Raw genomic sequence first — 22,639 nt, 5'->3', positions numbered from 1 at the left:
GACTTTAGGCCAAATCGAGATTTATATACAAATAATGGTCTGTGAATGAATGACGATTTATGATTAAGAAGTAACCTACCCAGAATACAGTGACGGGTAGTACAGAGACGTCAGGTAACCGACTTGCCCGGGTACAGCAGAGAAATTTGTTCCGCTAGAAGTACACACTGCACAGAGAAGTAACTACTTCAATTAATTATCACCGAGAAACCGATGGCTATAAAACCGAAGAAAAAAAAAAGTTTTTACATCATGAAATTTGTAGCCTACAATCGCGTACCCCGGCCGCGCTGGAAGCTTGTACGTCTGTGAGAGCGTGCGTGTGTGTGTGTAATCGAGTATATCTACACAATTTGTGTAGGCTTTTTTATTACAATAACAGCTAGAAAAAAATGTGCTTTAAAGTCTTTGTCAGTGTCTGTTTTATTTATTTCCTCTGTAAAATGATAGTGTGACGCTCGTTCACATTATTTGCAACACTTCACCCTTAATCAATCTTAATAAAATCAATCTTTATGGTGTGAACAACATTTTATCATATCCGTTACGTGAAGTACAGATTGAGAGAATCCTCTCCTTTTTTATTTTTAGTGGGTTCGTAGAATCTGTTTACTTTTTAACTTTAATATGGAATTCTTTAAATATCTTTTGGTCAATTAGGAATGTAATGAACTCAAGGGATAAACTAAATGTAAAATATTTGTGACTTAACACGGCATCTTACATTTATGTGGGTATAGGCCTTACTTTGAATTGTTGAGGATATCGCTTTTATTTACTTTTTGAACGTGTAAATATCTTAATATGATATTTATTTTTTATAAGAGTAATGGTTAGTCTGAACACTAATTGCTCTTTGTAGTCACAGTCGGGTGGTCCGGTGGCGTCACGGTTAGTGGCTGTCACTAATATAGTGAAGGTTAGATGACATGGTATCAGCTCTAGTCTTGGGTACTCTGTTTTTTTCTGTACATAAGGCATCCGTTTAAAAGGCTAGATGCCTTTCCGTGATGTAGTCTTAGTTGCTGGCGAGACTTAAAACACCAAACCACAGAACCTTTGTAGTCACTGTCGTCTAACAAAGTATGTTCCTGATGTTCGCAATCATCCTTTGTATATATATATTAAATAACCCAATGTAATAGAAACTTAATCACGTACCTAGTAGTAAAAAACTAAAGAAATATGAAGCATCCCTAACTACAAACGAACATATACATATAAATTAGAAATGATAGCGCAATAATAAATTAAGCGTTACCAGACTTTTGCTCGATCAAGTCAATCAAGTATCACACGCATTTTGCACTGAGTGAAATATTACTCACCAGACGTGGGGGTAGACAACTGATCCACGGCCTCGTAGGTGAAACTGAAAGTTGAGTTTGGGCTGAGACCGTAGGTAGTAAGTGTGATGTACATGGACTGTCCAGAGCTGTAATACGCGGTTTGTGATGGCATGCTTGATATCCAGGCAAGTGAAGGGGATGAGGCTGACACACCTGAGAGACGAAAACGCCGGATACAAAGTATTTCACCATCAGACTTTAGAATAAAATCACAGTAAAACGGTAGCTGACGTTCCATATGCCATATACAAGAATTTGCCCGCACAATGCACAGACAATAGTACAGAAAGCATTCCAAGTAACACGAAAAACGCAGTTTGATTCATCAGTTAATCTCATGTCTCCTACCGTCATAAATTGTGATGTAGAAGTAGAACTCAGAGTTAGTAACGTTCAAAACAGTCGCCTTGACGACATAGCCATAGGTAGTATTTATTGGCCACGAGCAGGAGATGACGCTGAAAAAGAGGAGTTAGTGAGTGAACAAATCATAACAAAGGTTATGTAACTATATGGTTTCAGAAAGGCTTAATGCACAAGGTAATAGTGAGCTCAATATTTCTATTATATTTTATTCACTTTAATGCAATAATAAGACTTTAGGGAACAGTGAGTTTTATATACAAGTAAAGGTCTGTTAATACATGATGTTTTCTGTTAAAGAGTCAGCTCACCCGGAATAGACAGACGGGTAGTATAGAGACGGCAGGTAACCGACTTGCCCGGGTACAGCAGAGAAAGTTGTCCCGTTAGAAGTACACACTGCACAGAGAAGAAACTACTTCAGATAATTATCCCTAAGCAAGAAGGAAGTTAAAACCCTTTTGAATTTTACACCTGTAAATAAATAAAAAACAGATTAAACCACACAAACCTGTAGGTAAGAATCGCGGACCACTAGCGTACTGGTACGTTGTACTTGTGTCTGTTTGTGTATGTCTACACGATGTGCGTTTGCTTGTCCATCTACAGTAGTTTCTAATGTTTGTGTATCTACACAATGTGTGCATGATTCTCTATGTGAATAAAGCTAGAAAAGATGTGCTGCAAAGTCTGTAAAATGACGATATTGATTCTCAGAATATTTCTTGCAGTTAGTGAGTCAAGAAAAAAAAATGCTGAAGTATTGAGAGAAATTATTTGTTGCTACTGATTTTGTGTGTGTGTGTCAAATGACTTAATTCAATGACTGTGATGTCGAGGATACATTCGTTAGAATTGTAACGGACAACTGCGTAGTAGAGGGGAGAAGCGGGGAAGGGGGAAGGTTGACATCCGATGTTGATGGGTTGTTTTTTTTTTAAAGAAAATGTAAGCGACGCAATTCAGCGAAGGTCACGTGCGGGCCAGGCAGTGCTGACACCTGGTCTAGAGCAGGAGTGGGTCATTAATTTTCCCAAGGGGCCGGATGAGAAACTGGAATGGTTCTAGAGGGCCGGACTAATATAGTTAACTCAGTTTTACCCAATACTGTATATATATATATTTACTGGCGGGCGGGCCAGCAGGCGGGCCGGTCAGAGACAGGAGGCGGGCCGGATCCGGCCTGCGGGCCGGCGTTTGCCCAGGTCTGGTCTAGAGGGACTGGGGTGGATATTTAAGCCCGACCATAAGCGGCCAGGGAGCGGCTGATAATAATTTGGTGGATTTGTGGTTTTATTTCACCGACTCGACGATCTCTGTGGACGTGATACGGTGGCTGTATTACGGGAGATGTAGTAGTGCAGATGTACTACTGTGGATGTACATCGTGTTTCTTTAGTCCTTATCATCGCCGTGGGAGCTCTGTGGTGTGAGCAACCGGCCGTGCAAATTCTTGTGGGCCAAGAAACTGCACACCGACGTGGGCGAGCAGGAGCAGTGGACTTGGAGTGAGTAAGGAGGGGGCTACCCTGCCCTTCCTTACGCTGACGTACCGACCAACCCCAGGGAGGGTGCCTGGTCAGCTGAAACTAACCGCCGGAGGAGGGATGGTTTCCTCTTAGTTTTATCCCAGCTACATCTTGCTCTACCCACCCGCCTGACAGTAACTTATCGGTATAGTAAAAACACTCTCTTATCATTTATTGAACTGTAGAAGAAAGAATTAAAGTGGACTAAAAGAAACCGGGGACTGGAGAGCTGCAGGGACTAAACGGTTATTAACATGTTAATCAGTTAAACTTTGATGGTGTGTTATTATTGCAACTCTTCATTTGATGCCGTGTGGATTCCGGCAGTGACTTGTTAAACTTTGATGGTGTGAACGTGATGGACTATTATTATTATTGACTGTAGATTATTGTTGATATTTTGTCTTCTTGTAAACTTGTGTTTGGTTCTAATAATTATTGGTGCCTCTAAGGAGTGACGCCCACCCTTAAGCGATCTTATATTGGTTTTTGGAAAGAATGCGCATGTCTGCGGATGGTCCGTGACAAGAATAGAGCATAACAACATTTTTCGGTGGTGTTTTATGACCAAGACGCACTATAAATATTCTATTAATGTATTTGATGACTTTAAATGATAAAATAAAAAAACACATTCCATCGGCGTGTTTCTCACACAAGTCCGACAGATGGTCTACCAAATTGACGTGTTACGTTCTTTCAAACGTTTTGTAATACGTCACACTTACACCTCTCTATAGGGTCAACAGCTTTACAACCAAAACCTTCACTTGATGTACACATACAGAGTCGAATCTCTCAAGTTTTTTTTGTGAGTTGATACGAACTACTATTTTACAACTTTAACCTGAAATTCTTCTGAAACCATTTTGGTCGATTGTGAGTGTAATAAAGTCAGTAACTGCAAGATATTTGGAACCTGACACAAAAACGTCTTACTTGTGTGTTAGTAGATGTTTCACTGTAAATAATTGAGGTAATGCCTTCTGCTTAAGTCGGTCAAGTGTCACACGTTACATTGCATTTTGCACTGAGTGAAATGTTACTCACCAGACGTGGGGGCAGACAACTGATCCACGGCCTCGTAGGTGAGATTAAATAATGAGTTTGGGCTGAGACCGTAGGTAGTAAGTGTGATGTACATGGACTGTCCAGAGCTGTAATACACGGTATGTGACGGCATACTGGAGATCGAGGCTAGTGAAGGGGATGAGGCTGACATACCTGAGGAAAGCAAACGATCAATACAAAGTATTTCGCAATCTATAGAGTAAAATATATTCATATTGATATTAGAATAAAGCAACAGTTAAGGACTAGCCAATGTTCCACTAGAAATGGACAAAAATTTTCCTGAGCCGTTCACAAACAACAGTTCAGAAAGTATTCCAAGCGACAAAAACGCAGTTAGAGTCATCAGTTAATCTCATGTGGCCTACCGTCATAAATTGTGATGTAGAAGTAGAGGTCATAGTTAGTAACGTTCAACACAGTCGCCTTGACAACATAGCCATTGGGAGAATTTACTGTCCACGAGCAGTAGATGAAGCTGAAATAGAGCAGTGATTATGTAAATACAAGATTTCAGAAGAAGGCAATGCATAAGATAATAGAAATCTTAATGTTTATATTGTATTTGATGCACTATAATGCAGCAATCAGACTTTAGGCCAAATTGAGATTTATATACAAATAATGGTCTGTGAATGAATGACGATTTATGATTAAACTAACCCTGAATACAGTGACGGGTAGTACAGAGACGTCAGGTAACCGACTTGCCCGGGTACAGCAGAGAAATTTGTCCCGCTAGAAGTACACACTGCACAGAGAAGTAACTACTTCAATTAATTATCACCCAGAAGCCGATGGCTAGAAAAACGAAGAAAAAAAAGTTTTTACATCATGAAATTTGTAGCCTACAATCGCGTACCCCGGCCGCGCTGGAAGCTTGTACGTCTGTGAGAGCGTGCGTGTGTGTGTGTGTAATCGAGTATATCTAAACAATTTGTGTAGGCTTTTTTATTAGAAAAAAGCTAGAAAAAAATGTGCTTTAAAGTCTTTGTCAGTGTCTGTTTTATTTTTTTAGTGTGACGCTCGTTCACATTATTTGCAATACTTTATCCTTAATCAATCTTAATAAAATCAATCTTTAAGGTGTCAGCAACATTTCATCATATCCATCCCGTGAAGTAAAGATTGATAGGATCCTCTCTAACGTTTTTTAGTGGGTTCGCACAAACTATTTTTTAACTTTAATATGGAATTCTTTTTAATTACTTTTAGTCAATTAGAAGTGTTATTACCTCAAGGAATAAACTAAATGTAAAATATTTGTGATAACACGGCCTCTTTCATTTGTTGGGGTATACGCCTTACTTTGAATAGTTGAGGTTATCGCTTTTGTTTACCTTCTCTTCGTGTAAATATCTTTATATGATATTTATTTTTTATAAGAGTAATAGTTAGTCTGAACACTAATTTCTCTGTGTAGTCACAGCCGGGCGGTCCGGTGGCGTCACGGTTAGTGGCTGTCACTAATATAGTGAAGGTTAGATGACATGGTATCAGCTCTAGTCTTGGGTACTCTGTTTTTTTCTGTACATAAGGCATCCGTTTACAAGGCTAGCTGCCTTGCCGTGATGTAGTCTTAGTTGCTGGCCAGACGTAAAACAACAAACCACAGAACCCTTGTAGTCACTGTCGTCTAACAAAGTAGGTTCCTGCTGTTCGCAATCATCCTTTGTATTTATATTAAATAACCCAAAGTGATAGAAACTTAATCAAGCGCATAGCAGTACAAAACTAAAGGAAATATGAAGCATCTCTAACTACAAACGAATATACACATAGATATAAATTCGAAATGATAGTGCAATAATAAATTTAGCGTTACCAGACTTTTGCTCGATCAAGTCGAACAAGTATCACACGCATTTTGCACTGAGTGAAATTTTACTGACCAGACGTGGGGGCAGACAGCTGATCCACGGCCTCGTAGGTGAGATTAAATAATGAGTTTGGGCTGAGACCGTAGGTAGTAAGTGTGATGTACATGGACTGTCCAGAGCTGTAATACACGGTTTGTGATGGCATGCTGTAGATCGAGGCAAGTGAAGGGGATGAGGCTGACATACCTGAGGATCGCAATAGATATATACAAAGTATTCCGCGAGACGTAAGAATAAGATAACAGGTAAAGGGTAGCTGAGGTTTCATTTCAAATTTACAAGAATTTGATCAACAATACCCAAACAACAGTTCAGAAAGTATAAACAAACAACAGTATTCCAAGTTACACGGACAAGTAGAGTTAAATTACCAGTTAATCTCAATGCCCCTACCGTCATAAATCCCGATGTAGAAGTAGAACTGAGGGTTAGTAACGTTCAAGATAGTTGCCTTGACGATATAGCCACTGATAGAGTTTATCCTCCAAGAGCAGGAGATGAAGCTGAAAAGCAGTAGTGAGTGAATTAATCATAACAAAGGTTATGTGAACATGCAATCACATGGAAAGATAATGAAAAGATCATACAGCGCTTAATGTTTTTATTACATTTTATGCAAAACAATGTATTAGTAAAACCCTATCAAAACAGCGAGTTTCACATAAAGATAATAGTATGAATGGGTGACGATTTCTGTGAAAGAGCTCACCCGGAATAAACAGACGGGTAGTATAGAGACGACAGGTAACCGACTTGTCCAGGTACAGCAGAGAAAGCTGTCCCGTTAGAAGTACACACTGCACAGAGAAGTAACATGTATTTGATGACTTTAAATTTAAAAAAAAAACACATTCCATGGCATGTTCCTCACACAAATCCGACAGATGGTCTACCAAATTGACGTGTTACCTTCTTTCAAACGTTTTATAATACGTCACACTTACACCCCTCTATAGGGTCAACAGCTTTACAACCAAAACCTTCACTTGATGTACACATACAGAGTCGAATCTCTCAGGTTTTTTTTTACGTGAGTTGATACGAAATACTATTTTACAAGTTTTACCTGAAATTCTTCTGAAACCATTTAGGTCAATTGTGAGTGTAATTAACTCAATGGATAAACTAAATGTAAGATATTTGGAACCTGACGTCTTACTTGTGTGTGGGTAGATGTTTCACTGTAAATAATTGAGGTAATGCCTTCTGCTTCAGTCGGACAAGTGTCACAGGTTGCATTGCATTTTGCACTGAGTGAAATGTTACTCACCAGACGTGGGGGCAGACAACTGATCCACGGCCTCGTAGGTGAGATTAAATAATGAGTTTGGGCTGAGACCGTAGGTAGTAAGTGTGATGTACATGGACTGTCCAGAGCTGTAATACACGGTTTGTGACGGCATACTGGAGAACTGACCAAGTGGAGGGGATGATTCCGACATACCTGAGGAGCGCAAATGATATATATTTATTTATACAAAGTACTCCGCCGTCAGATTTTAGAATAAGATAACAGTTAAAGGGTAGCTGAGGTTCCATTTGAAATCTTTAAGAATTTTCCCCAACAATGCACAAACAACTGTTCAGAGAGTATTCCAAGCTACACAAAAACGTAGTGGAATAAGTCATAAGTTAATCTCAAGCTCCCTACCGTCATAAATTCTGATGTAGAAGGAGAACTCAGGGTTAGTAACGTTCAAGATACTTGATCTGACGACATAGCCACTGGTAGAATTTATCGTCCACGAGCAGGAGATGAAGCTGAAATAGAGTAGAGAGTGAAATAATAACAAAGATTAAGCAAGCATACAATTTTAGGGAAACAGAATACACAAGATAATACATCGCTTATTTAATGTTATATTTTTCACTCCACAACAAGTTAATAAGAGCTTATGTCGAGTTGAAGATTCACATACAAGTTGTGAATGAATGACGATTTATGGCAAAGAAGCAACTCACCCGGAATAGACAGACGGCCAATAAAGAGACAGCAGGTAACCGACTTGCCCGGGTACAGCAGATAAATTTGTCCCGTTAGAAGTACAAACTGCACAGAGAAGTAACTATTTAGATAATTATCATCTGAATAATGGTATATAATAAACTGTTTAACACACCCGTGAAGAATTAAATAAAAACTAAATAAAAACAGATTTAACATATTACACCTGTAGTTATCCGTCGCTTACAGTAGACTTGCTGGTAAGTTGCACCTGTGTGTCTGGTTGTGTCTCTGTATACAATGTGGGTATGGTTGTCATTCAGTCGTTCCTTGACCGGTCCATGCCGTTATTAGGAGCACACGTATAGACGTGGCAGCTGACAGGGTCCGCCACTCTTACCAATTCGGCGATAGTCAGCAGGTCCTGTACAGGACGACCAGTGCAGTCTTTGACCTTCGTAAGACAGTTCTTACTCTGACCACCGCGCCGTCAGCAACCCTTCAAGGTGCCTTGAAACTCAGTCCTCGACAGGGTGTCGTGGCGGGTCATAATGTCACAGAAGATCAGCTTACATCGCTTGACTTTAAATGCCTGTAATGCCTTGTATATTTACACAATGTTTGTATTTTTGTGTATATCTACACCGTGTGTGCTTGCTATTCTTGTTATTCATATATATGTTAGCAGGCACTAATAAAGAACTTCAAGACCTCACCAACAGACTGTTCAAATGGACATGGAATAGAGACCAGAACTGAAAAGAGCAAAGTTATAGTCAAAGGCATCGGCATGACAGAGATCTATATGAATGGGGTACAGCTCAAAGAGGTAAGCAGCTTTGAATACTTGGGAGCCACCCTCAGCAGTCAGGAACCTTGAAGGGTGGCCGACAGCAGTGGCCAGAGAAAGAACTGACGTACGAATGTTAAAGACTGGACTGGTCGTCCTGTACAGGACCTACTGACTATCACCCGCAATAGGCAAGAGTGGCGGCCCTGTCAACTGCTGCGTCTATACGTGTGCTCTCCCCAACGACAGGTGCTGGTCATGGGACAACTGACTGACTGTTCAACGTGTGCTGGCAGTCTAAATGCAACCTAAGTTTAAGGAAATATGCAATGGCGAAATACTGTGTATCCTTTTTCTGACGGCGGTGCTTCAGAAGCTGACTTCATGTAAACTTTAAATCAAATACCTTTACTGGGGAGAGAGGGAAAATTGCTACGTGTTAACATTTAGAGTTAACCTTGTGATTGTTGATGTTTTCAAAATTTGCCCGTTAATTATTATGATTTTTTTGTTTTTTTTGTTGGTGTTTTAATATGATGTGTATGGCGATAAAGCAGGGGTGGACAAAATACGGCCCGCGGACGTCTTTGGACAGGCCCCTTCTGCCAAAATGTGCACTTGTGTTTGTTTTATCAGCCTAGGTTAATTTCATTGAAATTTAATTTCAACAATGTAACATTTTAACACTAACAAAGCATAAAGATAAAAAATAACACGGCTGACAGGTCTGATGTACTAGCTGCAGATGCCTTCAAAGGAGAGCTGGTGTTAAAGATTACTAGTGAACGAATTAAACAGCTTCAACATACACATGAAATCGGTAAGTGAAGGCGATTATGTACTTAGTTGCTGTTTATTTCGTTAACACTAAGTTTGTTATGTAGTCATCTGGTGTAAATATTTTTGTATTTTTACTGCTCCGCCGGTATTTTGAGACCGTGGGGCGACATTTGTTATATTTAATCTCTGTTGTGTGTGTGTGTGTGATTTTGTTAAAAATTACTGTTTGCTAGTTTCCTTATTTTAGAAGCATTCTCAGTATATTTTAAAAATTAGTTATCAAAGAGACATACGTGGTGTTGGTATTAGTTTACTTGTTATTGTTGAAATGTAATGGAGCTGTTATAGTAAAATGTGTCAATTTTTAGGGTGAGATATATTTAATTACATGCTAGTAAGTACATACTCAGAATTCAGTGGCTTTTGCTAATATATATATGTGAGTGTAAATGTAGTTATAATCACATAATAAAAGATACGCACTGAGACACTTTAATAAAAAGAAATACTGATGACATTAATATCTCTGAGAAAGTTAAACACACTGACCAGACGTTGGCACAGACTGCTGATCAACGGCCTCGTATGTCAGCCTGAAGCCTGAGTACGTGACGGAGCCGTCGCTGTAAAACCTGATGTACATGTACTGCCCACTGCTGTGGATGACTGACTGTTGGGGCGTGGAACTGGTCCTGATAATGAGGGATGAACTGGATGGCTCGATCCCTGTCGAAGAATGTATTTTAAATTATCAAGAACTTAAGTACTCCTCTGACATTGGTAGCCGAATTAAATGTTATTAATTTTTGCGCACGGTTTAAAACAGAGTACGTTTTAATAAAACATAAAGAGCATTTCACAAATTACTAAAAACTGAAAAACTCATGACTTTAGAGACTCAATAATCAAACCGTGGATTTAATAATACCGTTTTGAAATCTTCTAATTGACGAGAGATTTCTAAATATTTAGAAGAATATTAACTGAGCTCAACGAATTCGATAACTTTTATCATCTTACGTTTACCTTTATGTACCCTCTTACCGTTGTATAACTCCAAGAAATCAAACCCCGTCTCCAGACTGAAGTTCAAGACAGTCACCTTCACAACATAACCACTGCCAGCGTATATCAGCCACCGACAGTCGGCGTTGCTGTAAAATAAACATGAAATCACAACTTTTTCCATATGAACAGACGCAAAAATAAACGAGATTTAAGTGGATCCTACTCTTTACGAGAATGTAAGCAGTTTTATTTTGCCTTTACAATCCCTTTAAGGTGAAATTATAACAGTACAAAGCCTAGTTTGCTAATTAACACCCGTATTACACACCATACGTATTGGCGTTCCTCTCAAAACTGTCGTCTTTGATAGCTTGTTAAATTGTTGATAAAACCATCAAGAAAGTAGAATAATAAATGTTACTTGAAACGTCCACTCACTTGTAATAGGGGGACGGGTAGTTAGGAGATGTCACGTGACCAACTTGCCCAGGTACAGCATCCAGAGTCGTAGCATTCACAGAGCACACTGCACACAAAAGTCAATTTTTCAGCTTGTCATCATTGATACACAGCTGACAAAAAGGAATCGAGAATAACTAATTCCTACGATGTTCAAATAAAATTTATTAAATACATTTATTAATCTCTAAAAAAAGGTTTTTAAAAAATTTCCAAGAGAGACAAATAAGTGTGTGATTGAAGTCAGTTACGTAATAGTCTATGAGTAATATAGCATACTTTTTCTGCCTATAATATTAAGAGTTTGAATATGAAACAATTATTTCTTCGTATGTCTTTTTTGTTAAAAAAAAATAAATAAAAAACTGGCGAGGGAAACAAAATAAACCAAACTCGAGTGATGTTTATGTGATGATGATCAAATGGGTATTTGGAGCTTGTAGACAAACAGTAATCTGTACGGACGCAAGAGATCGGATGGTGGATCACAGAAATTGTGTGACTTTCGTGTGAACTTTTCGGAATAGGTTTGTTACAAAAGTCTTAGTAGTAAAGATGAGTTTTTAGAATCTCTATGTAGTCTGTAAATAAAAGAAGGCGGAGGAAATGTTTGTAGAGATGGACGGAGGAATGGACAGACAACGAGATACAGAGACAGGAGAGAGACACGCAGATGTACGTACTGTTGACAGAATATACACCAGAAAAGAGGAACAAAGTTAAGTGCTGATAGCCGAGTTCGTAAATGGACGGAAAATACCGTAAGTAAAAGAGTAAATAAGGGAATAAATATTGTAATTAAAAGGAGTATTCGATATTCGTTGATTGCTTAGTTCACAGGAAATGAAAACTTTAAAAAAAGACCAAAGTATTAGTCATTGTCCGTCTCTACTTGTCCTCAGTATGATAATATTTCTTCTTCTAATACTGCTCTGATTTTTTATTGTGCTTAGAAAATAAAGGCCTGAAGTATTGAAAGAAATTAATCTGATTACAATGAAGATGTTTTTAGTCATAAATGAATTCGCATATAATAAGCTATGGAGATATTCAGTTACTGTTAAGTCGACGATGACTTCATTATTGGTTAAAACTATTACAAATGAATACTTACAAACTGCTTTATAAAATATATCACGTTGTTAAGTCCTGATGGGAGGGGACAATTAAACTAGATAACAAATGTTTTAGTATACCTGAAATTAGCATATCTACATACTTGTCCCCAACAAACATACACAAAACTACAGAGACATCCACCTACACGTCACTCACCTGATGTCGTTGTTGTTGTTGTTGTAGTAGATGTGGGAGTAATATCTGGGGAATGAGAAAAAATACAGTATAAGAAACGTTGCTAATTAAGACATAAAACGCAAACTGCTTCTAACGAAAATTATGTTTGTATTTACACATAAAAGTGGATTAGCAATAAATGATAAGAGAAAGGTATAATAAGAATCAGTACTAAATAAATGTCCTATGTTTGTATTTGGACAATCCTGTATGACAATATCAATCCAGTATGAGTACTTTATATTAATGTGTGCTTGCCTGTGTATATCTACACAATGTGTGTAATCTATGTGTGTATAATGTGTGCTTGCTTGTATATATCTACACAAGGTGTGTAATGTTTGTATATATAATGTGTGCTTAAGTATATACAATGTGTTTCTGCTTGTTTATATAAGGAGTATTTGTACATATCTACACAATGTGAGTATGCTTGTGTACATCTACACAGTGTGTGTATACTTTATCTTATATATGTTTGTATCAGTCTTGGCCTTGTTCATCCATGAGGGCCACAACTAAATCACTTGTGAGCCCACATCGCGTTAGAATTATTATTAATTATTCTGAGGAATGAAGCTCTTTATGATATGAAGAAAATCTTAATATGTAAGTTTGTTTACGAGTGTGTTTAATTTAAATCTGTCTTTGCAGATTGTGTTTCTTTATATATTTTGCATGTAAAGGACGCAAACCTTATAATGTTGATGTGTGCACAGAAAAAGCTGTCAGTCATACATATTGCATAATGCACACATAAATATGCAAAAGGTAGACACATAAACAAACAGTTGAGTACGTCTTGACACATTGATATCGTTCAACTAACTACACGTGACTTACTTGAGGTTGTTGCTGTATCTGTGAGCATAGAACCTTGGGAATAACAAACAGAAACAGAAACTAGTAAGGAATGATCCTACTTGATATACAAACTGCACATTCAGTTTTCTAATCAAAAATTAATTCGGCTTTATAAATAAACTGCTTTATATTTTCTTAAAACTCATGATAATTGTAATTAAATGTGATTTCAAACCCTAACAGTAAACAATACAAGACAGTCAGGTGACTTAATGAAAGTCACACGATCTTTTGAATGTTCATTAAGTAAGAAAAATCATTTTTTTTATTGTTGACACTGACTATGAGGCAGACAAACAACTGTATCTATGTGACCAAAGTTTGTACCAACCTACATATAAATAAGACCCTGGCGGTATTCTTTGACTAAACGCTATTGCCAGGTAATAATTATGCCAGTGGATTACAACTGTGACAATTTAGGAACTTTAAGATGCACTAATCCTATTCATGTCATGTGACTTACCTGATGACAGTATGGTTGTGGTTGTAAATGGGTCTGAATAATAAAAAACAAAATCTTGCTGAAAGCTTTAGGAGTGATCCTAATGAATATAAAGTAATACTGACTTTCTTAAAAGATCAGTACTTAATATTTTTTGTAACATAAAAACGTGATAATACGTACAGTGATGACCAAGAAAGTTTGCAATACATAAAGAAAAAAATTGTTTTTACTTGTAGTTTGGCAAAAGCATGAAAGTTACTTTACTCCCTTGTTGTTGTGAGTGTTCGACCTGAGGAGAATTTAAACACCAACGACGATATTAAATATAATAAAACTATTTTTACTCAGGACTAGTGACAACTAGTAGTCTGAAGCCTCACTTGATGTCCATGTTGTTGTGGTTGTAGGTGTTGAATCTGTATAAGAAATAAGTGGAATAAGAAACAATTATAACGGAAAGGATTATAAGCGATCATGATGAAGACCTAGAATCATTCTGTATCACTAACAAACACGATAAAATTTATAGTATTAGCAAGCATTACCATTGTGCTATAAAACAAAAACATTAAAAGAATTGATGGCATGAATTTGAATTTTTTTCAGAGCGTTATTGATGAATACATCAATTCATACGAACCTGAAAATTTCGAATTCTAAATTAAATTAACTTAAGTGGGCAGAAATGCTAATTTTATAGTGGTTTTCACTAAAACTTTAAAAAAAGACCAAACTATTAGTCATCGTCCGTATCTACTTGTCCTCAGTATGAAAATATTTCTTCTTGTAATACTGCTCTGATTTTTTATTGTGCTTAGAAAATAAAGGCCTGAAGTATTGAAAGAAATTAATTTGATTACAATGAAAGATGTTTTTAGTCATAAATGAATTCGCATATAATAAGCAATGGAGATATTCAGTTACTGTTAACTCGACGATGACTTCATTATTGGTTAAAACTATTACAAATGAATACTTACAAACTGCATTATAAAATATATCACGTTGTTAGGTCACGATAGGAGGGGCCAATTAAACTGGATAACAAATATTTTAGTATACCTGAAATTAACATATCTACATATAAAATACTTTCCCTGTCCCCAACAATCATCCACCTACACGTCACTCACCTGATGTCGTTGTCGTTGTTGTAGATGTGGGAGTAGTATCTGGGGAATGCGAAAAAATACAGTATAAGAAACGTTGCTAATTAAGACATAAAACGCAAACTGTATAATCAGCTTCTAAAGAAAATTATGTTTGTATTTACACATAAAAGTGGATTAGCGATAAATGATAAGAGAAAGGTATAATAAGAATCAGTACTAAATAAATGTCAAGCAACTCGCCTGATGTCGTAGCAGTTGCAGCTGTTGTCGCCAGGCCCCGGTAAAAAAAAATAAAATAAAGCGGATACTTCAAAAATTGAATAAATTCACGAAGTTATAAATCACAGTCCTACGGATCGTCCTCTGTAAATATATCTTTGTACTTTGAAACGTAAGATAATACAAACATACAAAATGCACGTAACAAAACAGACAAAGAAACAGACCTAATTAATTCGGCTTTATAAATAAACTGCTTTATATTTTCTTAAACATAATGATAATTGTAATTAAATGGGATTTCAAAACCCATTAGTAAACAATACAAGACAGTCAGGCGAGTTAATGAAAGTCTCACGATCTTTTGAATGTTCACTAAGTAAGAAAATTCATTTTTTTTATTATTGAGACTGACTCTGAGGCAGACAAACAACTGTATGTATGTGACCAAAGTTTGTACCAACCTACATATAAATAAGACCCTGAGGCGGCATTCTTTGACTAAACGCTATTGCCAGGTAATAACTATGCCAGTGGATTACAACTGTGACAGTTTAGGAACTTTTAGATGCACTAATCTCAGTCATGTCATGTGACTTACCTGATGTCAGTGTGGTTGTGGTTGTAAATGGGCCTGAATAAAGAAAAACAAAATCTTACTGAAAGCTTTAGGTGTGATCCTGGTGAATATTAAATAATACTGACTTTCTTAAAAGATCAGTACTTAACATTCTTCATAACATAAACATCTGATAATACGTACAGTGATGACCAGGAAAGTTTGCGATACATAAAGAAAAAGAGTTGGTTTTACTTGTAGTTTGGCAAAAGCATGAAAGCTACTTTACTCACTTGTTGTTGTGAGTGTTCGACCTTAGGATAGTCTTAACACCAACGACGATATTAAATATAATAAAACTATTTTTACTCAGGACTAATGACAACAAGTAGTCTGAAGCCTCACTTGATGTCCATGTTGTTGTGGTTGTAGGTGTTGAATCTGAATAAGAAATAAGTGGAATAAGAAACAATTATAACGGAAAGGATTATAAGCGATCATGATGAAGACCTAGAATCATTCCGTATAACTAACAAACACGATAACATTTATAGTATTAGCGAGCATTACTATTGTGTTATAAAACAAAAACATTAAAAGAATTGATGGCATGAATCAGAATTTTTTTCAGAGCGTTACTGATGAATACATCAATTCATACGAACCCGAAAATTTCGAATTCTAAATTTTATTAAACTTAAGTGTGCAGAAACGCTAATTTTATAGCGGTTTTCACTAAACTCACCTGTCCTTATGGTTGTGGATGTGGATGTCGATGTGGATGTGGTTGTAGTTGTGGCTGTCGTACCTGGGAAATAAAAAAAATAAAGAAAACTGTTGTGAGGCAGCAGGAAAAAGTATTATACATGCATTTGCTTCATGTAAACTCTTGGAGTTATATATCTAGCGGCATAGCTACTAGCATGTTGTAGCTACAAAACAACAAATGACTATGTTTGGGTCCACAGGTCTACCCGAATAAACTGAAGGCGGAAGAAATTTGACAGACATGCGTAATAGTGGGCAGCAAGGTTCTAGTCGCACACATCATACATATATATATATATTTTTTTTGCCTAAAAGAGGCAAAGACTCAAGAACACACGCAGAAATACAGATAAATACACTATCTATACATCTAGATAAAATGTGACACCTAATGTGCTCACGGATAGGGCTGTGAATATCGAAGCCAAGGAAACCAAAGTAAATAAATATGAAAGGTTTAATGAATATTTTACTGAATGAAGTGAGCGACCCCATTGGCTTCCCTGGAAAAAAACTTTTTTAATCTGCGTAACAAAAAAAAAATTATTTCTATATAAAGTATTGTGAAAAAGACGCAAGTAAATAAAGAAATAAAGTTGTTTCTGTCTTTTGTTTGGGATGTAATATTATCGTAAAGTCATTACTCACTTAATGTTCTAGCAGCTCTAGGTGTAATAGGTGAACCTGAAAGATAAAAAGTAGAAAAAGTAAACACCAACAAAGACAACAAACGCAAGAAGAAAGATGTTTTAGACTCAGCACCAGTATTACAAATATTTATTTCGAGACTCACCTGTGGTCCTTGATCTTGTGGTTCTTGTCGGACCTAGCAAAAAAATATTTCACGACATAAAATGTTTGCTATTTATATGTATATGAAAGCAGGAGCAAAGAAAAAGTCGTATAGAATTTTTTGTGTATATATGTCTATTTGCATGTGTGAGAGACATTATCTTTCGTTATTTACGGACAGTTTTACTCTTGTTTATAGTTATGCATGTAAATATATATCTAACAAACGGACGAATAGATAGATACTCAGACATGCATTATCCGAAACGTCTTGATCAAAGGTGTCTCACCTGATGTCCTTGCTTTAGTGGTTGTTATTGGTCGACCTGTGAAAACAAATCAGAAAGAAACAATAAAAAAAGTATAAGGACGATCTAAATTATGCATAAAATGCAAAATTACACCAGAAACTTAAAACTTTTAAAATAAAAAAGATGATATATCACTGCTTTTGGCAATTTTGACGATTGTGATTGTTTGAATGGGTTTGGTGAGGTTGCACGAAGACAGTAGAAATCTCATTTTTAGTCACTTTTTTTCATTTTTCGTGCTTTAAGTAAACCCATAGACAAAGAATACAACTACAAGGCGGGCTGTATATCGCAGACTGGTGACCAAACGAATAAAGAGCACAAGTTTGAAGCGCATCTTGTATGCATCAGCTGTCAAAAAACGTTACGGTATTATAGAATTATTAAAATAATTACAATATTGTTTTTACCATCAGCGTAAGGAATACAAATGCTGTACGTGACTCACCTGATGATCTTGTTGTTTGTGCAAGTGTTGAGCCTAGACAAAAAAACAATAATAATAAAACTTGTCAAAACTTCAGAGATATTAAAGAAAGCAAAGAGCCTTAAGGTATAGACTATGCTTCCAGACCAATATATAACACACATGAATAATACACCTAACTAAATTAGCTGAAATGGTATAATATACCTATATAATTAATTGCTAATTTTCTCGTGCCAGGTTGTGTTGAAATGCTTTTTTGAAGTTGATAAAGTTATTACAAAATTCTCTTAAATGCTGGAGAGGTTTTTCTATCAGCATGCGACTGTTGAAAATATTTAACTGTCTTTCTACCTGCTCCAAGTAGGATTGCTCTTTCACTAGCAGGTCCTTGCTTTCAAGGTTTCGGCAGTAGGATATGATCGAACTGGTTATCGATATATAACTATCGCTGTTGGCTAGGGTAAGTCTGCGACTTTAAAAAGTTTAGGCATCTGTTCGAGATGAAAGGTGAGTACCATTGCTCCAGCATCCGGGTACGAATCATTGTGCTGAACAGCGTTCCATTCACTGAACACGACCAGGATGTGCTACTTCAAACTGCGTTCAGGATCCCTTTCAGCAGTATATACAGTTTTTTCTATTTTGTATCCGTCGTACGTGATAGTCGGAGCGTGAGCTTTGACAATAGTGACCTCTGCCAGTCCCACAATATCAAACCTGTATAATTTCATTGCATCGGTGACATTTTGCCGCATCATGTTTTGTCTGGTTTGGTTAGCAAAGATCCTATTTCTGGACTTGTACGCGTGGTGGCGCCCATACCCTGTCCAAACCACATCATGACCGATACGCTTTCACTCAATGGGTCAACTTGCTCGCCAACACGTGGCCCTGGTTGCTACTTTCATCGTTAAAAACTTTTGCCGGGAGGTGTGTTGTTTTGGGCGGTACTTTTATCGATGAAAGCGTTCGCCAGATGCCGGGAAAGCGGAGTGTTAGAGGGCTAATGGACCAACCGATGGGAGGGAGCACCAGGCTGACAACTGTGTGGAGCAACAAACTTGTCCCAGATGATCCAGCTTTCGGGAACGGGTACTTGCCTTCGTGAAAGCTTGGAGAAAAGGAACATTGCCCTAAAATAAAGCTGGCCCCGAGACCAAAACAAGAGTGTATATATATATAAGCAGATAGGAGTATGTGTTTGCATCTGTAACTTAGGGTGGCGGGGGTGGGGGTAAAAACATCCCATGACAAAGATTTATCCTTAGTTTACGTGTGTTTATATTTGATTTATGTTATAACACACGCATACAGGTAGTACCTAGCAGTGAGCTGATCCCACGGCTTTAAAGCGCTTATTGATCTTTATTAATTGGTATTGTTTTTTATGGATTAGACGTCATCAGTGTACCACACTCTTGCTGCCACTAAAAACGAAGCAAGAAAAAGTCTAGCATACTGTGCACAATAAGGAGGATCACGGCCCCAAAGGCAAGCATCGTCAGCGCCATGCTGCTCAGTGGCAGGGAAACAGGCTGAGGTGGAGGTCGCTGTGATGAAGCAGCAAATTGTTTTGTGATGTGAGCTGTCGAGACAATCTGGAAAACAATCGTCCTCTTGCATCAAAATCGCATAAGCTTTATTAAGGGTTTTATTGACACAAAATGATTTCGTCAAAGCGGGTGTGTGAACCAGGATGTCAAAACAGTTATAGAGGCTGTACTGTAGAGCAAGTTAATGGAAAAGCTGTGGAGGATACGTGTTAATTTATTAATTGAATTAATTTTATCCATTTAATGATAAAGTGGTTCTTTCAAAGAATGAGGTTTCATTACAGGTGGCCACAAATGCCGATCACTCTAATGTTAGATGTTTTTCCTGTAATATCTGTAAAAAATCATTTTGCTATATAAATTGTTAATCAATCTGTATCAGCTTGTGAACGTGATATATTATTTGGTAAAAACAACGTAGTAAAAGTTTTAAAAAGTGTTTTAGGGAGAAAAAAAGAACAAAGAGTGAAGTGAAGAACCTCTGTGATCTTACCTTAGCCAATCTTACCTTCACGCCAGGTAAATCAGCAGACAGCGAGGAGGAACTGTCACGTGCAGTCACAGAAGGTCCTGTCCACGAGGTCAAGCGAGGTGACACTCAAAGGCAGACGAAGCCTGTCACTGAGTCGCTTCATGTGGGTTCGTCCATTTAAAGACTTCACGTCTGCCCATTAGCATACATTTTTTGCTGTGGGAAAATTTAAGAAAAGCAGGGTGGGGAGGGGCTATTTAAACTAACCTAATGTTCTACGCGAAAAAAAATTACATATATTTGGTGGTTTCGTTAATTCAAAGTAGTGTTTTCCCATAGATATATCTGCGATAAAAGGTATCCCGCTGGTTGGGGGCCACTTAACAGAATCAAGCAAAGCACATCCTGGTACATGCCCTTCAGATCAGTCTTACTGAACAGATCTTATTTTACTGCAGTTTATGTTATCTAGCCTCCAGGACACGTGTAAACACATCGATGTTAGATATCATTGCAACAAACAATAAAAGACAGCTTACCTAAAACAAAGTGAAAACAGTGAAACAATTCATATGAAACACAAACTGTCCCCATTAGTAGACGTAAAGTCTGCCTCACATATCTTAAAGGCACTTAAGAATTCAATTTATAATTGAAACAATAAGCAACATAAACAAAGCCTACATGAAGATGCCTATCGCTTAGAGGTCGATTTTTCGCTGTGATTTCGCCTCGACCATAAGAAACATAAACATAAACACTCATACACAATCAAGTGCACAAAAATGGGAGCTACATACATAATATTGGAGATGGGTGTCAGTTTTTATTTCATTCTAATAATACTTAGGTACGGTATTGAGATTTCAACAATAATAACAACAATAACAAATGGGAATGTATAAAACACAATATCTCCGCTAAAGGCGGACTCCTTCCTCCAAATAAAATCACAAAATTGTTACAAAGACTTAAAACAAAATCACAAAATAATAACAAAGACATAAAACAAAATCACAAAATAGTAACAAAGATGTAGAAGGAAGAACAACCCGAGGAATCGCTGCGTTCCGGCAGTTAAGGATGATAACTGTAGATGTAACGGTAACGACACCAGAGAATTAGCTTAGTGACATCAGATACTGCAACATAATGAGTAATCTTGAGAATATGAAGAAATGTTATCACATGAAACTGCAAAAGGGTGATCATCACTTCAGTTTACTCATTGTAGCTCGAGGTCACTGTCGAAGAGTGCCGAGGTAAAAAGAAAGTTTTAAGGAGTGTTTTGTACTAAGTTTACAAAAAAAAACCCAACAACAACAACAACAACAACAACAAAAACAAAAAAACAAACAAACAAAAAAACACCAACAAAAAAGCAGTGGTTCACTTCTGTAGACCCTAAACAGTGAAAACCCTGTGACTCAGTGTTTCACTTATAGACTATAACCTTGACCAGACAAACAGATGGTTAATGGTCGATTCCAATACGATTGTACCCAGGAGGCTAACTGCTTCGCTGCCCGTTGTATTCTACACATAAAAGATGGGGAAAACATTTGCAGTAAAAGGGTGTAGTCCTGGGACACGCATCCTTCTTCGTTATAAGTAATAATTGAACCATAGCGACTTTTGTAATCGTTTTTTTCTGAATAATGACCCGTTAAAGAAGCACTTAGCAGCTCCGCGTATCACAGGATGACGACGACAGCTTCCTGGTCGCAGGTCCGCTCCCGGTGTCTGTCGCAATCCAGAAAACCGTTTGCGCAAGGACGGTGAGCAACAGAAGGAGGGTAGGATTCATTTGAGTTTAGTGACCGACATGGATCCTGGGTGTTGCTAGAGGGCGCTAGGTGACAGGACTGACTGTCATGACAAGTCTTCTCGCGCTGCTTGTGCTGTGAACACATCAGACGAAAGGGATTCGGAGAAAAAGCGCTCAGTGTTCTCTGAAACTTTCAAGCCGGAGGTTCAGTACACATACAGTAAACATTGCAATCTGCGTAAGCATAGGCTACTCTTGTAATGATATTTGCATGCTAGCGACGTTGGTTTACACACAGTCAGGCCTGACGAGAGGGGGGGACAGGGGGTCTGGTGTACCCGGGCCCGCGGCTGTCAAGGGGGCCCGGCCTTGGTCAGTGGAGTTTTTTTTCTTCTTCTCCTTTTCTTTTTCTTTTAAAGAAAGGTCTAAGGACAGAACACCCAAGCATTACACATGCAGAAGTTGAGTTTCAAGTCTGTAGAATACAATTTCGGGCCTAATATACTGGGAAAATAATTTACGATTACAAGGGGCCCGGAGAGGTAGTCTGTCCCGGGGCCCGGGCTGGCTCTCGGCGGCCCTGCACACAGTACATAATAAATCAAGACACGCGTTCTCACACACACATATAACTACGCTCGCGTGGCAAACACATGGACAGGAGGAGGCGGTACCACTAACACACACTTGCAAACACGTGTTGGAAGTAAAATTTAATTTTTTTAACAGGAAATGCTTAATTAGGAAAAATTTTAAAAAAAACACCAAAAAGGCTTTTTTAAAAATAAATTTACACAAAAGCTAACAGCGGTTTATGGCAAGTTTTGCTTTTTGAACAGACGAGGAACATTAAGTTATCATACATACACCGAC

The 22,639-nt window shown here is 37.6% G+C and overlaps 1 protein-coding gene across 9 annotated transcripts in view; it reads right to left on the bottom strand.

Moving 5' to 3' along the window:
• Nucleotides 1-20,369, bottom strand: part of LOC112567941 (cubilin-like) — a 33,649-nt gene extending 13,280 nt beyond the window's left edge. Inside the window, exons 1-31 of one of the 9 annotated variants that reach the window (XM_025244847.1) lie at nt 20,020-20,364; nt 19,433-19,571; nt 17,992-18,024; nt 17,523-17,558; nt 17,234-17,266; nt 17,089-17,124; nt 16,418-16,480; nt 16,078-16,113; nt 15,715-15,747; nt 15,135-15,155; nt 14,916-14,954; nt 14,163-14,198; nt 13,801-13,833; nt 13,314-13,346; nt 12,450-12,494; nt 11,154-11,241; nt 10,752-10,861; nt 10,257-10,433; nt 8,155-8,242; nt 7,844-7,953; nt 7,463-7,636; nt 6,902-6,989; nt 6,586-6,695; nt 6,205-6,378; nt 4,976-5,063; nt 4,681-4,790; nt 4,292-4,465; nt 2,024-2,111; nt 1,698-1,807; nt 1,329-1,502; nt 80-167 (exon numbers count right to left, since the gene is read on the bottom strand). In XM_025244847.1, the coding sequence (XP_025100632.1) occupies nt 80-167; nt 1,329-1,502; nt 1,698-1,807; nt 2,024-2,111; nt 4,292-4,465; nt 4,681-4,790; nt 4,976-5,063; nt 6,205-6,378; nt 6,586-6,695; nt 6,902-6,989; nt 7,463-7,636; nt 7,844-7,953; nt 8,155-8,242; nt 10,257-10,433; nt 10,752-10,861; nt 11,154-11,241; nt 12,450-12,494; nt 13,314-13,346; nt 13,801-13,833; nt 14,163-14,198; nt 14,916-14,954; nt 15,135-15,155; nt 15,715-15,747; nt 16,078-16,113; nt 16,418-16,480; nt 17,089-17,124; nt 17,234-17,266; nt 17,523-17,558; nt 17,992-18,024; nt 19,433-19,484 (2,480 nt within the window). In that variant the 5' untranslated portion in view covers nt 19,485-19,571; nt 20,020-20,364. Of the gene's footprint in view, nt 1-79; nt 168-1,328; nt 1,503-1,697; nt 1,808-2,023; nt 2,112-4,291; nt 4,466-4,680; nt 4,791-4,975; nt 5,064-6,204; nt 6,379-6,585; nt 6,696-6,901; nt 6,990-7,462; nt 7,637-7,843; nt 7,954-8,154; nt 8,243-10,256; nt 10,434-10,751; nt 10,862-11,153; nt 11,242-12,449; nt 12,495-13,313; nt 13,347-13,800; nt 13,834-14,162; nt 14,199-14,915; nt 14,955-15,134; nt 15,156-15,714; nt 15,748-16,077; nt 16,114-16,417; nt 16,481-17,088; nt 17,125-17,233; nt 17,267-17,522; nt 17,559-17,991; nt 18,025-19,432; nt 19,572-20,019 lie in introns of all 9 variants that reach the window. The other 8 variants (XM_025244849.1, XM_025244848.1, XM_025244846.1 and 5 more) reach the window with 8 other exon arrangements.
• Nucleotides 20,370-22,639: the final 2,270 nt, after the last annotated feature.

The sequence above is a fragment of the Pomacea canaliculata genome, linkage group LG7 (assembly GCF_003073045.1).
Source record: "Pomacea canaliculata isolate SZHN2017 linkage group LG7, ASM307304v1, whole genome shotgun sequence".
NCBI classification, from domain to species: domain Eukaryota; kingdom Metazoa; phylum Mollusca; class Gastropoda; order Architaenioglossa; family Ampullariidae; genus Pomacea; species Pomacea canaliculata.
Note: the sequence above shows the minus strand (reverse complement) of the source record. Positions and strands in the feature narration are given on the sequence as shown.